The 15,461-nt window shown below is 36.5% G+C and overlaps 1 protein-coding gene across 2 annotated transcripts in view; it reads left to right on the forward strand.

Annotated features, from left to right (window-relative positions):
- The window catches only part of cdh13 (cadherin 13, H-cadherin (heart)), a 319,293-nt gene that overhangs the window by 257,208 nt on the left and 46,624 nt on the right, over positions 1-15,461 (forward strand). For both annotated transcript variants that reach the window (XM_016480972.1, XM_016480973.1), the window contains 3 exons: positions 4,599-4,739; positions 12,785-12,967; positions 14,454-14,707. In XM_016480972.1, coding sequence (XP_016336458.1) covers positions 4,599-4,739; positions 12,785-12,967; positions 14,454-14,707 — 578 coding nt within the window. The remainder of the gene's footprint in view (positions 1-4,598; positions 4,740-12,784; positions 12,968-14,453; positions 14,708-15,461) is intronic.

The following is a 15,461-nucleotide window of genomic DNA, read 5'->3' on the forward strand; positions in this document are numbered from 1 at the left end:
TGTGGCTATCCGAAATTTACAGTAAAGTTCTGGCAACCACAGCTGCGGTTTTGTTTTTTGTTTTTTTACTGTAATAATTTTTTTTTTTTTTTTTTTTTCATGGTGGGAACAAAAAGTCTGAGTTTCAAGATGCAAACTCAGAATTCAGAAAAAAAGTCAGAATCATAATGGGAAAAAAAGTTAGAATTGCTAGATGTAAACTTAGAATTAGGAGGGGGAAAAAGTCAAAATTCCGAGATGTAGGCTCAGAATTATGAAAAAAAAAAAAAACATAATTGCGAGAAAAAAAAAAGAATTGTGAGGAAAAAGTCAGAATTTTGAGTCTATATCTCACATATTCAGACTTTTTTTTTGTCAGAAAAAAAAACCTACATTTTTTTGACCCATGCTAGAAACAGGCTTCCATAAATATCTGACACTCATCGTGAAAAAAAAAACGAAATAAAAAAAAAAAAAACTATGAGTATATCTATAATCCTAAATGTAAAATAATTGCTTATAACCATTAAAAATATATTAAAATTCTCATAAAGGATGATATAAAATGCTAAATGAGATCTTAAAATATCTTGAAAATTAGTTTATATATAAAAATCAAAAAATGAAGGACAAAGGTGTTAATATAGACTTAATAAGTTGATTTAAATTTATATTATACCATCATTTGAGCTGTACTGAAATAATTAATCTAAAAAAAACAGCATTAAATGCAAAAAGCAAAATGGCTATGAAAAGTGAGAGAAAAGAGCAGAGAGGGAAAAATGGCAGTTTATTCTAGATATGGATGACAATGATATAAAGAAAAGTAATAAGAAAAAAAGGAAATTAGGATAACATTCCAGGGATTGAGTGAAAATATGAACCCCTATAACCATCCAGATTGCAATCATGTAGAAGTATTAAAAACCGCCTGTGAAAAGTACAGGAGACATTAGCATATTTACAACTTACTCCAACTTAGTTAAAGCTATGTGAAACAACCCTTGTGAAAAGGTGTGAGAAAGCCAGCTGGAATAAAAATGAAATACTTCAAGGAAGACGAAGACGTGGCCAGCAGAAAGATTCACACAAGACAAATGAGTTATAGCTTTATTCATCATTTCAGCTGCTTCTTCTGTGGCTTTTGTATGGATCATTATGTTCTTGGGGAATGAAAGGTAGAGCGGTGAATAGACTGAGAGGTTGGGAAAGGCAGACAGTTTCTTTCAAAGCGCTTGAGAGAACAAAAAGGGGCTACAGAAGCATAATTATGACATCACATCTATTGAAGCGGACGAGGCAGTATCTAGTTCAGCGGGTCAGAGCCAGTTCCGTCTCGCTCTGCATATATTTCCACCTTCTAAAGCCTATATTACTTAAGTCTTTACACACTCTGGCCATGAGGAAAGCCTTGATCTATTATACAAGGTGCTTTTGATTGCATTTAGTCCTTTTTTACAATGAGTGTTATTGGACGGACGATATGAAATGGATCTGTCGTAGATAGAAACTCAATCCGGTGTGTGAAATGACTGACATAACCAGGTGCATGATAACAGTTGTTATGCAATGTGAAGTTAATGTATTGTGTCTCGTTTCGCATTCACAGGCAGACCTGGGATGTTTCAACACTCTTCCAGATTGTTTTAACAGGTTTTGTATTTTTATGACCTTCAAAAGCACATGAGGAGTTCACAGGTGCATCGGCGCGATAGATTTGAGCGGGTGAAAGCGAGAGATGCGAGACTCATTAAGATGTTGTCACGCTACGCGAAAGCTTCATGCGAGCCTTTGACGGCACAGAGATTTAATCTGCACTCACCTCCCTCTTATCCAGATGGGTTTCTCTTATTTTTTTCAACTCACAGGTCTGTGAAGTGCCATCTGTTTATCAGCAGTAAATAAGTTCTGAGTTGTTCGTCAGTGACAGCCGTCCCAGCAGATCTCAGCCACTGGAAGCACTGCGCTTCATGGTGGTTTAGAAAAAAATACTTCAGCATAATATGTCTGATGAGGTGTAAAGCTTGACCGTTGGTGGTATTAAACAGTGCACATCAGTAACTTTCATCTCCATTTCTTAGCTTTTCTTATTCTACATCCTGTGAATTACAAGCAGTTTGTGTTGAATCACATCAACAACGTAGTTCAGAAGTGTGATGAGTGTTCTGATGTTTGAGATTGTTAATTGCAGTTTTACTTGCAGGCAATTCTCAATAAAATAAAACAAAAAAAAAAACACACTGAATGCCTATATTTGGTCAGTTCAGTCATTTGGCAACTTGTGAACATTGATTCTAAACTTGTGTGAATCTGTCTATTCTATTCTATTCTATTATTAGGTCAGGGTCTTAGAAGACCTTTCTTAATTGAATTGTTATTTTCGTGTCATTGAGACACAATTAGTTGCTTAATATTTTAAATCAGTTTTTATTTTTGTTTTCATTTTAATTTTAGTTAAATCCAATTGATATTTTATTGTTTTTTTTATTATTATCTTTAATAGTATTTAAAATAATATATATAATAATTGTTATGTTTATTTTATTTCAAGTAACATTTATTTTATTTCTGTTGTTGTTGTTTATGGTTTTACTTTTAGTTAACTATAATAACCTTGGTATGAAAACAGTTTTCCATTTTCATTGGATCATTGGGTTTCTTTAAATACCACACCTCAAGTCGAAATTACGAGAATAAAGTCAAAGTCAAAATTCCCCACTCTTAGTTTTAAGTCACTTTTTTCCCCTCCAAAAACTGCAATGTACTGTGATTTTTCACTTTATTAATTGCAGCTTTGTTGGAATGACATACTTCTGAGCCACTATTTGAAGCCTGAGATAGCAAGAGTAATTTATACAGAGAGGCAATGCACTATGGGTAAATGACTGCAGCACTGGCCTCCTGGGCTTTATGTGAAACAGATGGATGAGTTTTATTAAGCATGTGGTACTTAATGCTGCACTGAGTGGGATTTCAATAAAGGAAATAAATGTTAGCATTAACAGCACCTCCCTGTGTAATGTGCCATCATGGCTTTCCAGTAGGGTTGACTTATTTTAACAAATGCTTGTTGTCTTGGATTTATGAATATTGGGCTTTTGGTCTGGAGAAGGTTTATTTCCCATATGATGAGTAGGTGGTGTTTGATAGAGATAAAACGGTTTCAACCAGTCTGAAAATGTGTGTTGATACATTTATACCTTTTCCTCTGTGTCAGAAAAACCATGTGTCTATATAACACTTCTGTGCCCATTTCTTTAGCTTATGCATTATTCATGCAGTGAATGCATGGTATTTCTCCTGAAATATCTCTGAAATAACCTTGGCTTCCCTTAAAACTAAATTTCAGGAATTTGTGTTTGTTCGCTGTCTTTCACAATCTCTAAAGAAAACTACTGTATATAATATAAGTAAACTTTATAAGGAAAGCACATCTTGATTAAAAATGCTGACAATGTGGATTTCTGGTATATGTCTTTCACCTGACAACTTAAATACTTAAATATTCTTAAATATAGCATTTTCAGGGAATTTGAGAAAATAAACTTGTTTCTTTTCACACTCTCTATAATTAATGTAGTTTTGTATAAGTAAATAAATGAATGAATAAATAAAATGGTTCATCTGACATTTTAAATATTTAAAAATTGGAATTTGTCTTTCAAAAGCTAATTTCACAGCTGGTATTTTATGTTTACAAAATACACACAATTAAATGTTTTTTGAACAATTACAGCTTGATTGGAAATGACTAACAATAGAAATGTTCTGCTCACAACTGATATTTACTTTGACATGGTTTTTAATATGCAATTATTCATAGTTTTGGATAATTTTTTATGTTTGTAATATATTTTAAGATTAAAAGTCTCCAAGTCTGTTTTGTAGTGATATTAATATAAATCAGCCCTTGGGATAAAAAAAATAAATAAATCCCAAAATTGATTGATTAATTGATTGATTTACCTACCAAAAAATCCATCCCTTCTGTCTCGCTCTCTCTTTCTTTTTCTCTCACATCTTGACATTCTGGTTAAGGACATGGTCTTGAAGGAAAGGTGATGTGGGCGTTAATTGACATTTACATGTTTTCTTTCAGTATTACCTTTGAAAAGTGACTGAAACTTGACATTTATTTAGACAAGCACCTGTCAAGGAGAGTCAATGCTCTTTCATGAAGCCTTTATCATTGTTTCAGGACCGTCCCCTGAAGAAGGCCTTACACAGGAAGAAGTGTAAATAAACAAAAGGATATTTTAGTCTCATAGATCACCGGTCAATCATGAGCAATAATTAACTTTTTGTACCGATTGACTTTAGTGTTTGAAATGTCAATGATGAACTGCGAGACTCTTTTGAGGTGACGCCATGACTTCAATACAATGATTGGTGGATTAGATCTTAATTACTCCATTTTACCAGTTAATTTATAACGTAACCGCTCATTAAAATTATGTGGCGCTTTTTAGTGCATATTGACAGCGTCTAACCAGCACTAAAGCAGTCGTGGAACAATTACTTGTTCTTCAATTAAGCCACTTAAGCTCTTATCACGACTGCAGTCCCTCTATCCTGAAGCTCTACTGACTGTTCCCAACTATGTTCTTATGTGTCCACAGACGCTTCCAACCACGCAGTATGAGCTAGAGATTGTGGCGAAGGACATGGCAGGAAGTGAGGTGGGACTGACAGGAACTGCAACAGCCACCATCACCATCACAGACAGGAACGACCACGCACCCGAGTTTACACACTCACTGGTAGGAGGAACCTTTTTTTCTTTCTTCCTTTCTTTCTTAATGTTATTCATTGACTATACGTGACCTGCTCCATACTTTCAGTCATTGTGACCCAGTAACACAGAGTTTTATTCACTGAATGAAAAAGTGTCAGCTTTCTAATAATAGTTGTTACGTTTCTACTCCAAACTGGATATGAAGAGTTCATTTGCAAAAACCGATAAACTCCACTTTAAAAAAAATTAGCTGATTGCCGTGCACTATTCTCCACATATAGCGCAATCTGAACCCTAAACACGTTTTGTCAAAAAAGCCGGTTTATTACCTGTATTTGTTTAAGTTTTTATTACTTAATCAAAACAAGCCAACTGAAGTTTGATTGATATTACTTGGAATGCGCAATAAAAAAAAATTGATTTCTGGAAAAAATGGAGTTATCGGTTTTTGCAAATGAACTCTTCATATAATAATTTAAATGGCTGTCATAAACTTGTTTTTGAAAAAATGGCTACTAAATATTTCAAACAATTTTCTGACTATTTTTAAATGAAATTATAAGATTTATTTAAACAAAAATGTATTGCAAAAAAGTATCTTATGCTTACAAAGGCTGCATATATTTATTTAAAAATACAGTAAAAACAGTAATATTGTGAAACATTACAATTTAAAATAACTATTTGAATATATTTTAAAATGTAATTTATTTTCAGCAGCCAGTCTTCAGTGTCGCATGAACCTTCAGAAATAATTCTAATATGCTGATTTGCTGCTTAAGAATTTTTTTACTAACTATTAATAAACAGCAAATTAGGAGTTTGAGTCAAAAGTCATAGTTAATGGTTTGTTAATAGCAATAATTTGGACCTTGAGAGAAATTGTGACCCAATAAACTTACTTGGTTTTAGAACAGAGCCATGGAAACTATTGGACCATATGTAGTAATTGGGCTGTAATCATTCTCACTATGATGGTTCTTGACCTTGGAAAGAGGAAATTAAGGAAGGACAGCCAAGATATTCCCTATCACTCCTCACTACTTTGCTTCGAGACTTTGTCCATTGTGTGCAAATAGAGCCATAGCTCACTCAATATTTTTATGGATTAAATCATTTTGACTTCCACTCATTTTTTTTAGTTAATGAATGACCTTTTGGTTCTGCAAACAATCCTTCTTCATTATTAGTCTTAGCAAACTTGTCTCTTGTTCAGTTTTTCCCCTCTGTTAGAAAAGCAGCTAATATTTCTAGATGCCAGTGCTGGTGTGAGGTGAACAGTATTGTTAACAACAGTAGCAAAGTCAGTTTTAGCCTCCATATTATCTACGTGAAATTATGTCCCATCCCCTACTCTCCCAGCAATCCATTTCAAGAACCATCCATTGTCAATTCCCACAGCTACACCAGTAATTATTGATGGTCACGGATTCTTATTTCTGGATTTTATACTGTTTCTGGCTCATCTCTTCTCGCTATTTCTTACAGTTCCTCTGTAGAATATTGAGTCTCAAACTCATTGAACTGAAGTCATTTCTGAAAATGACTTTCGGTTTTAATGATATTTACGTTCCATTAACAAGTGCTATATATATATGAATGCGTAATCCTATGGGGAATGTAACATGTCTTTGACGTGAATTTACTCATCATAAGCTGCAGTTATACTACATCTGTTGCCATCTATATGTCATTTTCATATCCATCAAGAACAGACATATTCAGTTGAGGGATATTGACTTGATCATGTTGTAGGGATTTCATGAACAGGACACTGATACGCCACTGAATCACCATCATGAGGCTTCGAATTAATTCAATCAGGAGTCAACAAAGCTTTCTTTGTATCAGGACTGAAAAGCCAGTTCACAACATATAGAAACCCCGATGTCTTGTGACCACCAATGGATGGAACCATTATGTCCAAACAGGAAAAGGATGAGTAAATTAACTGATGCCCTCAGGAAATATAATTTCCAGGTCAAAACTTTTGCCAAGAGCAACGTTACCTCTCTAAGAGCTTACAAATTATCAAAGAACGTATTTAACGCACTTTCTGATACACAATGCACTACTAATATTGTCAAACACGCTGCAAAAATAACACTTTATAATAACATTTCTTAAGACACATCATTAAACATTTAACAGATCATTCATTCAAGTAAGATTAACACTTCAGTTACAAATTAGTATGCATAGAATATTCATATAAATTTATATTTGAACAGCTGACCTGTTAAGCACAATATAATTATACAAAGTTTTATCTCTGTATGTTTTGGACGTTTATTTCATATTAATATCAAAGCACCACTATACATTATTTTTCCAAGAAAATGAATGAGATAGCCATTCAATTAGAGCTTAAATTAATTTACTCAGAATATGCTAACATGGCATGTCAAGAGAAGGAAACCAGCTTCTAACACTGTGTAATCCTTTATCAAATCTGCAAAGTCATTTCAGCATATTTAGCGTGCATTAATATAAATTAATGTTTCTCATCAGTGTGTTTGACAGGACTGAGCAGTCTTTCCGTTTGTATAATGAAAACACCAGACCACATTATAGTTTAGCATATTTCATATTATGCTAATCTTTTCTTTGGAATCTCTTCATTTGCATTTCTGCATATAAATTGTTTACAAAACATGTTCGTCTCACAATGCACCAGATCACTTTGCCAGCTTGTTAGTTTTTTTGGCATGTTTATGCATTTGTGAATTTACTCATCATAAGCTGCAGTTATACTACATCTGTTGCCATCTATATGTCATTTTCATATCCATCAAGAACAGACATATTCAGTTGAGGGATATTGACTTGATCATGTCTTTATTTGTCACACAGTGTGAGCTTGAGTGCCTAGTATACATCAGTTTAGTTAGAGAGTTAAAATGAACATCGTATACTGGACAAATATATATAGCCAGTGAAACCCATGATTCTGGCTGGTGACCTATAGGTGAGATACTGATATTCTGTCTCATTAAGGCACGTTTTAAGCACTGAATACAGAGTAAAAGTAACAGCAACCCTTTCTAGTGCAACACATTTAATATTCACTGCTGAGAGAGTAAGAGAGTGAAAGATTTATTAACTATAACTTTCAATTAGCAGATATTAGCATGTTTACAGTTCTGTTGTGGAGGCCAAGTCAAGTGATATGTGGGCTGTTTGCTTTCATTTGTCTCATGGTTTTCATTACTTGGTTCACTGAATGGTTGTTATATTTGAAAGCCCTGTATTCAATATTTTGAATCCATTTGTGTTGAGCTTCTTATTGTTTGAGACTTTCAGTTACATGCGTAACTCTCATAACTTTATAGATTGAACCTTCAGCTCAAATTGGCGCTAAGAAAGCATTTGTAAAAATGCTCTGGAATCAAACACTACTCAGCAGAATTAAAAAAGCAGAGAACAGTAGTTTATCAGTCTTCACTTCATTAAAAGACAAATGATGAGCTTGTCAATTTTGTCGCTCAGTCGGGACTTTAAGCGTACTTGTTCTGATTTTGCAGCATTCATTTGAATGTAATTACCCAGACTTATACTCCTTTCAGTTTCATACTACAATATATGTATAGGGGTTGGAAAAGACCAGAAAAGAAACCCAGTTGATAAACATACACTTGATTTGATTAATTAAGTTTTCATACTTTTATTCTTCTGCAGATGAATCTACAATGAGAGTTGCTGACCGGTTGTTCATATTTCAGCATAGTTTTATGTATATTTAATAGATGGAAATAGTGGTCACATATTTGTTTGGATGGTATTGTTGTTTAATACATAGGCCAATTGTTAAAATACATTTATTCTCCAAAAATACTTGATCATAAAAAGTCTGTGTAAACACATTTTGTTGCAAGATTTTTTTATACATTACTGAAATTACCTCATTACTTGGTAATGGAATTCATTTTATTACTCTGTTTTATGTATATTTAATAGATGGAAATAGTGGTCACATATTTGTTTGGATGGTATTGTTGTTTAATACATAGGCCAATTGTTAAAATACATTTACATTCCAAAAATACTTGATCATAAAAAGAGTAATAAATTGAATTCCATTACCAAGTAATGAGGTAATTTCAGTAATGTATAAAAAAACACATTTTGTTGCAAGATTTTTTTATACATTACTGAAATTACCTCATTACTTGGTAATGGAATTCAATTTATTACTCTCCAAATGTTTAAAAGAATGGTTAATGGAACCAAAACATGAATCTAACTGAATTAAATGTTGAAATGCATTTGAGATGCAGTCACTTTGATTTTAGCACACTGAGATATGGCTTCATTGGATCTGTTGGGAAAATAAATGATTTTTTTAAATTGTACTGTCACACACCATTACACGCATATAAATGTAGTTTCTACCTAGTCAAATTATAACACTACATAAATATTTCAAGATGAACAGAATCACAGTTTTAAATGTTTTATATTTTAGTCTTTTTAATTAACATAGCAATAAATTGAGTGAAACAGAATGATGTGGGAATGATTATCTTTTTATTTTAACACTTAACAAAATAAATGACATTTTGATGTCTCCCACTATCAAATGTACAGTTATTATTTATTTATTTGTAATATTGACACTTTCCTAACTGATTAAAATTGATAAATACTGATAAACACTCATTTTTGTGTCACAAACTGCATCCTGTATAGACTTAAAACAATTCTGTTCTCTTAATAGAAGATGATTCCATTTAACATTCCATCTTCCATCCTAAATGTAACACTACAAGCCATAACTCCAAGATTCTTTTATGAGTCCCATCTGTCCTGCGAAGTCCAGCTGGTAATTAATGAACTACAGAAGACATGTCCTCATAAATAAAATCAGCTGTGTAAGGCAATTTGTGAACATTCAGGAATTCTCATTTGATCTCAGGACACGCACACACATATATATGTCCTTAAGGATGAAGTAAATGAAGTAACGTGTCACTTATAGACATTGCTAGATAACAGAAGGACAGACAAGTCTGTTATCTGTATGTAAAAATGTCTACTTGCAAATCTGTCATAGTAGGTAGGAAATGAGCAAATAGGCTCACAGTTTGTGTACTATATGTCCTTATATGTATGCAAGATTAGAATTAGCGCATCTCAAATTATAGTGTATTTAAAATAGTATGCTTAAGGTGCCTAGATGGTGTACAGTAAGTATAAATGTAAAAATGATAAATTCCTTTAAAGGAATAGGTCAAACAAAAATGTAAATGTTCACTGTTTACTCACTCTCATGTCATTCTGTCTTCTATGGGACACAAAAGAAGATATTCTGAAGAATGTTTCAGTTGTTTTTGAGACATTTTTCTATTTCATTTTGTGTTTCACAGAACATAAGTACGTTTTACAGCGACATGAGGGTGAGTAAATTAATTTTGGGGTGAACTACGCCTTTAACATATTTTCCATATTTAGATCCATTCTTCAGACCTTCCCTCACAATCAGCACTAAAAATCTGGATGGTCCTTTTTTATGTTTTTATAATGTGTTACCGTAAGTTTTGACAAAATAACCCATACTGTAGGGGTCTCTGGCTCCTGATGAAGGGCCGTCAGACTGTAGAACATCTCAGTATGTCACTCTGAGAGGCTCTGAAGTGAAACTGTGTGATTGAGGTTACCTGTGGCATTAAAAGGCACCTGTATTGACTTCCACAGTCACATCAGGAGAGACTCTTCACACGACTCTCGCTCTCTGAAGGCTTCTGGAGTGCTTTCACCTCAAATGCGTTCCCAGTTTAGCTGAAGCAAAGCGTTCGTTTCTAGAATCTTGTTAAGCTGTGAAAACAGCGCACAGCTTTTTTCTCACATTCCCGGTTTTAGATGTGCAATTTGAGACGTGTAAGTCAGGCAGAGTTTCTCGAAAGGTCATGAATGTTGATTTGATTCCATGAACAGATGTCGAGACGAAGGGGGGTGGGGTTTACAGTATCAGGTGTGAATTTTCTGAGCTATTTGTTACTAAAGCAGTAGCACAGCTCAAAACGAATCTCCAATGATGCCTTCACACTGCACTACATTACTGATAATGAATTGCATGCCAAATAATCCCAGTCATTCATGGCTTCCGGGTCTCACCACATCAGTGCCTCTGTAGAAAGTGATTTATCTTTCTCTGGCCACATGCTTTCTCCCTTCCTCACTTTCCCTGTGTTCTGGTGCTGGTGGGCTTTGACTAGGCGACATCTACCTCACACACACAAACCCACCCCGTTCCCTCAGTTTTGGGGTCTAGCCTCGGGGTTGATAACTTCTCTGTTTGTCACACTGCTGGTTGCTTTGTGAACTTAGAGGGATTGGGGTCTTATCAGTGGTGTGGCAGGGCCAGGGTATCAGCAGCCAACAAAGATTGAATACATCAATCTGACTGCTTCACTGCCCCAGATGATTAAATGAAAAACGACCAGTCAGCGATGTGAGGATGCATAGCGTGAAGCTGTGTGGACATATTCGCGTCCCTCAGTAAACATTTGTGACAACCTTTGTTTAATTGTTTATTCCACACATGATAAAATCTTGGTTGATAGCGGGAGAGTATCTCTCGCCACTGTGATTTTGACAGTGATACACCTGCAGGGCTCACTGTAGACACAAGGCTCTCATTGGAGCTGAAGTAATATGTAAGTGATGTAATCGCTTCGTGGCCTTCAGCAGACAGGTGCAATCTCATCTCCTTCGAGACACCCACAGGTTTTAAGGATACGGTGAGCTGGGCTTGTGTTTCAGAAATGAAAAAATGAAATGGAGATCTATTTTCAAGAAAGGATGAACCGTGGCTTATATGTAAGGCTGACTCCAGGAGTTTTTTTTTTTCCTTCTCTCTCTTGTAAGGAACAAAATCACCGGGTTCTTATATTACTAAATAAGATATTCTTGGGAAATGGGCCTTAGAAATGAAAAATCTTTATTTTCAGGTGTAATAAAATGAATGAGGCTAGAAGTCACCACCTGCATCTACTGCCTGATATGTCTACAGCAGATTGTGGTAGCAGAACATTTTCACACGTAATGTGAAAAAGTGAGAAACTAAGCGTGAATGTTGTCAACGTAGATGTGCCTTCATGACATTAAGGATTTTCTTTACTGTTAATACTGGATGATTCACTACTGTGGCTCAAAAGCAATAAGCATTAATTTAGAGACAGGGCCTAGCAGCAGTACTTCAGTTCCATGGGGGTTTAAACTACTTAGCTTCGCTTTCTAAACTTCTTTAATTCATCCAGCCACCTAGATCCAGCAGCACCCTCTTTAGGATGCTGATGACCTTTGCATCTCTCCCCCTATACCCTCCCCACTGGACAGCTCTTATAAAGGGAGTGCATCCCTGAGGCATAGAGGGGGTGCTCACTTCACAAGCCACTAAACAGAAATGATAGCAGAGCTGATGGGGAAAAAAGCTCATCTGGCCTTTCTAGGATAACTTCATCTCCCCAAACAGGCCTGTGACATTGGGTTGGATTGAGCAAGGACTATGGAGATTTCCAGCACTCTGAATAGAGTGGCTATCCTCCAGTGACAAAACAGAACAAGAGCTGTTTCATATAGGCTTAGCTTAAGCCTTATCTTTGACAGAGGGACAGAAAGAAGGGTAGGAGAGAGGTGGATGTAAGACAGAGATTCATCATGTACAAAACAAGGAAGGAAGGACTAAACAGGGATTGAATTGATGCAGCCGTAGGTAGATCAGCGCTTCTTTGATTACTCAAGGTGGTGCGCGGTTAGCTGAAAACAATAGGCACCTGTCCCACTGGTTGTGTTAATCTCTGTAAACATAAGAGCCACAATTGTGAATATCTAGTCAAAGCATTCATTTCCAGTTAAATGAATTCATTTCTACAACCAGCAACTCCTCCACTGCTTATTCTGTCTTATTATTTGAAGAGACTGGAAAGAGAATTATTGATGTTGATTACAGACTACAAATTCATGTCAATTTACATGTGATATGATGAATTCTAAAGTGTTGCTGTAATGTGATTTCTTGGTTTTCAAACATTTGGAAATGTTTGACCGATCAAACTGCCTGTGCTGTAGTTCCAGGCATCAGTGAATGAGGGATCAACTGGGGTGGTAGTGAACCTGACAGTGGATGACAGAGACGACCCCGCCACTGGAGCCTGGAGAGCCATCTACTCCATCATCAATGGAGATCCCAACCAGAACTTTGAGATACAGACCAACCTGGACAACAATGAAGGGATGCTGTCAGTGGTAAAGGTGCGCAATGTATTTTTCAGTTACTTGATTGCCTTTTAATGGTGAAGGCATTAAGATTGCCTTATGTGGCTTGAACCTATAAAGTTTAGGTTATCAATTGAGACCCTACAAACTACTTACTAAGTGTTGATTGTTAACTAAAACTTTAAAAGTTCAAGCCCAAAAAGGGGACCTTCGTGAGCCGCTAATATAGGATTTGCAAGCAAGCCAATTAACTGCAGAGGTAAAGTGGTTGTTTTAGGGTAGGGATGCCCAATACTGCTCCTGGAGGGCCACTGTCCTGTAGAGCAGAGGTCTTCAACCCTGCTCCTGGTGACCCACCGTCATGCAGAGTACAGCTCCAACCCTAATCAAACACACATGAACCAGCTAATTAAACTTTTCAGGATCACTTGAAGGATACACAGGCAGGTGTGCTGAAGCAGTTTGGAAATATACTTTGCAGGACGGTGGGTCCCCAGGAGCAGGGATGAAGACCTCTTCTGTAGAGTTTAGCTCCAACCCCAGTTAAACACACATGAACCAGCTGTTCAAGGTCTTACTAGGCACACTAGAATCTTCCAGGCAGGTGGGTTGAGGCAAGTTGGAGCTAAACTCTGTAGGACAGTGCCCTTCAGGACCAAGTTTGGACACCCCAGTCCTAAAGGGTCCACTTTCTGTAGAGCAGGGGTGTCCAATCCTGGTCCTGGAAGGCCAACATCCTGTAGAGCAGGGGTGCCCAAACTCGGTCCTGGAAGGCCGATGTCCTGCAGAGTTTAGCTCCAACCCTAATTAAACACACCTGAAGCAGCTAATCAAGGTCTTACTATGCATACTAGAAACTTTCCAGCAGGTGTGTTGAGGCAAGTTGGAGCTAAACTCTGCAGGACACCGGCCCTCCAGGACTGAGTTTGGGCACCCCTGCTGTAGAGTTTAGCTCCAACTTGCACCAACACACTTTTCTAGAAGTGTCTAGTAATCATGAGGACCTTGATTAGCTGTTTCTGGTGTTTAATAGTGGCAGATAAAATATTGGCCAACCCAAATAAATCACATCTGAACCAGCTGTTTAAGGCAGGGTTTCTCAAATCTTGCCCTGGAGGGCCAATGCACTGCAGAGTTTAGCTCCAACCCTGATCATACTCACCTACCTGTGATTTTCTAATGATCCTGAAGACATTGATTAGCATACTCAGGTGTGTTTAATTAGGGGTAGATCTAAACTCTGCAGGAAAGTGGATCTCGTGGACCAAATTCGAGGATTCCTGATTCAAGGTCTTCATGATTACTAGAAACCTCAAGGCAGGTATCTTAGAGCTAAACTCTGCAGGAAAGCAGCCCTCCAGGAGGAGGATTGGATGCCCCTACTCTTGTTCCTGTTTTAAAAATATGCCATACGTTGCTTTTGACAAGAAAAAATTTACTAATTGAAAAATAAGGGTAAAGAGTAATTCGTCTGGTATTCGTTAGCTAATTGCTCTTACATAATTCCTTTTGTCTTTCTCAGCCTCTGGACTATGAAAGTTCAATGTTTCACACACTGCTGATAAAAGTGGAAAACGAAGACCCTCTGGTTCCTGACATTGTGTATGGCCCCAGCTCTACAGCGACAGTTTACATTACAGTTATGGATGTGAATGAAGGACCGGTGTTCTTCCCAGATCCTCTGGTTGTCATCAGGAGAGAAAATATTCCCGTTGGAAGCTTTGTTGCCATGCTGAACGCTACTGACCCAGACTACCTACAAACGCAGAGCATAAGGTTGGTAAAGTATGACTATGGTCCTCAGTCTTCCTTTGGTCATATAATGCTGCAGAGACTGTTGGGTAGTCTTTAACTGTGATTTGTCTCAAAAGGTTGTGTCGAGGGAGCATCACTGGCACAAAGGGGAAGCTCATGTGCACCGTTCTAATTTATATAATTACAAATGGGACCAAGTGCACCATTTCCAGAGCCAATAATGCTTATGTTCTGTTTCCGTTACACTGCTTCTGTGCTAGACATGGGAGGGATAACTTTTAGAAACACTGAAGCAAATGTCACATACATAGTTTACACATACACAGACATTCTTATTGGATTCTGACAGGGTAGTTTGCGATGACAGCACAAACTAATCAAAGCCTTGGACGAGCAGGATAGCATGACCCCTGTCACTTAGACATGTCTCAGTGTGGTTATTCTTGTCTTACCGTTCTTTGTCCTGCTTCCAGTATATTTGCTGTGTTCTCAGTTATGTTTGACATGTGAGCACACATCTCTGCACGAGAGAGTTTGACCATCTGTGCAGACATTCATCTTGCTGCCCAACTACATGATTGACCAAGTACTTGGAGCCACTACCTCTAAAAACATTATTAGAGACTTGTGACAGATCATTACTTTAATGTAACTTTTAACTTTCCTTGAAGCCTCATTACCTTGTCAATAAGGTAATGCAAAAATACAAAAATATTTGCATTTATGTATTTGACAGATGCTTTTATCCAAAGTGACTTACATTGCATTCAAGCTG

This window comes from Sinocyclocheilus anshuiensis, unplaced genomic scaffold, assembly GCF_001515605.1.
Source record: "Sinocyclocheilus anshuiensis isolate Anshui unplaced genomic scaffold, SAMN03320099.WGS_v1.1 scaffold93, whole genome shotgun sequence".
In the NCBI taxonomy this organism is placed as follows: domain Eukaryota; kingdom Metazoa; phylum Chordata; class Actinopteri; order Cypriniformes; family Cyprinidae; genus Sinocyclocheilus; species Sinocyclocheilus anshuiensis.